The 2,034-nt window shown below is 46.8% G+C and overlaps 1 protein-coding gene across 1 annotated transcript in view; it reads right to left on the bottom strand.

Moving 5' to 3' along the window:
• Positions 1 to 2,012: 2,012 nt before the first annotated feature.
• Positions 2,013 to 2,034, bottom strand: part of LOC118755308 — a 1,300-nt gene continuing 1,278 nt past the window's right edge. The window contains exon 2 of the mRNA XM_036490157.1: positions 2,013 to 2,017. Coding sequence (XP_036346050.1) covers positions 2,013 to 2,017 — 5 coding nt within the window. The remainder of the gene's footprint in view (positions 2,018 to 2,034) is intronic.

Here is a 2,034-nt window from a genome sequence, read left to right as displayed (position 1 = left end):
CACCGTCGCCAACCTGTCCCTCCCGCGGCAAACGGTCAATATCAGCATCTTAAAACAAAGGTACAACCACTTGCTGGGCGTACCGATATCTTCGTACACGAATGCAAGTCCGGTTATACTCATTGGTATCAATAATTGGAAACTGGCAGTTCCTCGGAAATTGCGAGAAGGGAAATGGCGTGAACCAATTGCAACTAAATGCATTTTGGGCTGGTCAATACAGGGTGCCAGCGGGAAGTCTGAAAGGGCATTTGCCAACGTACACAACTGTTCATGCGACTGGGAAGAGATACACGAGGCAGTGAAAAACAGTTTTGATCTAGAAACTGTCGCACCAAGAAACATGACGTCCAGCGAAGAGGCCAAATCTATCGACATTTTGAAAAATACGTGCCAAAAGGTCGGTGATAAATATGTATGAAGTCGGTCTATTATGGAAAAGTGATCAAGTGAGTATGCCAAATAGTTATCCAGCGGCATTGAAACGTGCAAAGGCTTTAAAAGCTAAAATGCAAAGCGATGCGGTGCTCAGAGCAACTGTTCACGAGCGAATCGGCAATTTACTATCTAAGGGCTACGCCAGAGAGGTATCCGAAGCAGAGTTATTTGCTGAAAATGGTCGCGTGTGGTGTCTGCCAATCTTCGTAGCATTAAACCCAAATAAGCCTAAAAAGGCGCGCCTGGTGTGGGATGCTGCCGCAAAGGCAAACGGACACTCTCTCAATGATTTTCTGATGACCGGTCCCGACCTACTGAAACCGCTCATCGACGTTCTAATGGCTTTTCGAGTGGGCAAAGTGGCTATATGCGGTGACATCGGTGAGATGTTTCACCGAATTAACATCAGAAAGGACGATATGCACGTACAGCGATTTTTGTGGTGGCCAAACAGCGAAGAGGATGACCCAACAATTTTCGTCATGCAGGCGATGACGTTTGGTATTCGGTGTGCCCCTTGTATAGCACACTACGTGCGCAATACGAATGCTGAATCGTTCGAGCATAAGTATCCACGGGCGTGCGAAGCCATAAAAGAAGCACACTATGTCGACGACTTTATCGACTCAATGGATAACGAAGATGAAGTTCGGGCGTTCAACTCGGCTGAGGTCGTGAGATCCCTTCAACTTACGTGTGATGAAATTCAAGCGCCTGTCACACTCGGCGATTCAGAAAAAGTTCTTGGTATGTATTGGGACCCCAACAAAGATGTTTTTAAGTATACTTTCAGATTTGCAAGACTAAAAAGAGATGTTCTTCGCGATGATGTCATACCGACTAAGCGGGAAACTCTTCAGGTACTGATATCCATATTTGATCCCCTGGGCCTTTTAGCACCGTATACGATCAGCCTTAAAATTCTGCTGCAACGAGTGTGGCAACTGGGCTGGGGCTGGGATGATGAACTGCCACCGAAACTTCATCCGGCGTGGCATCAGTGGAAAACAGTACTGCTACACATTTCGAGTATTGAAATATCCCGATGTTATTCTCGTCTACTCCAAGACGCATCAAATATACAAATCCATACATTTGTAGACGCCAGTGAAGCCGCGTATGCCGCCGCTTGTTACCTACGCGTTCAGTGTGGTGATGACGTTACAGTTTCACTCGTCGCGGCCAAGTCGAAGGTCGCACCACTCAAGCCGTTATCTATACCCAGGCTCGAACTCCAGGCCGCCGTGATCGGTGCTCGACTTACACAGAAGGTCAAGGGCACCCGCAATTTAACTACACGCAGCTGTTTTTATTGGTCAGATTCGAAAACAGTTCTGCGATGGCTGAAAATGGACCCACGAGGATTCAATCAATATGTTATGCATCGTATTGGAGAACTGCTCGAAACTACAGATGCCGGCCAATGGCGGTGGGTACCTTCAAAATCCAATGCAGCGGACCTGTCCACAAAAATTCACAAAAAAAATTGATAGCCAAATGTGGCTCTGTGGTCCGTCTTTTCTTCAACAATGCGAAGAGGAATGGCTCATCTGTGCAGATCTTGGACCAACAAATCAGTCTGAAACAAGAAAATGC

This window comes from Rhagoletis pomonella, unplaced genomic scaffold (genome assembly GCF_013731165.1).
Source record: "Rhagoletis pomonella isolate Grant_MI unplaced genomic scaffold, Rhpom_1.0 Rhpom_scaffold_00002, whole genome shotgun sequence".
NCBI lineage: Eukaryota > Metazoa > Arthropoda > Insecta > Diptera > Tephritidae > Rhagoletis > Rhagoletis pomonella.
Note: the sequence above shows the minus strand (reverse complement) of the source record. Positions and strands in the feature narration are given on the sequence as shown.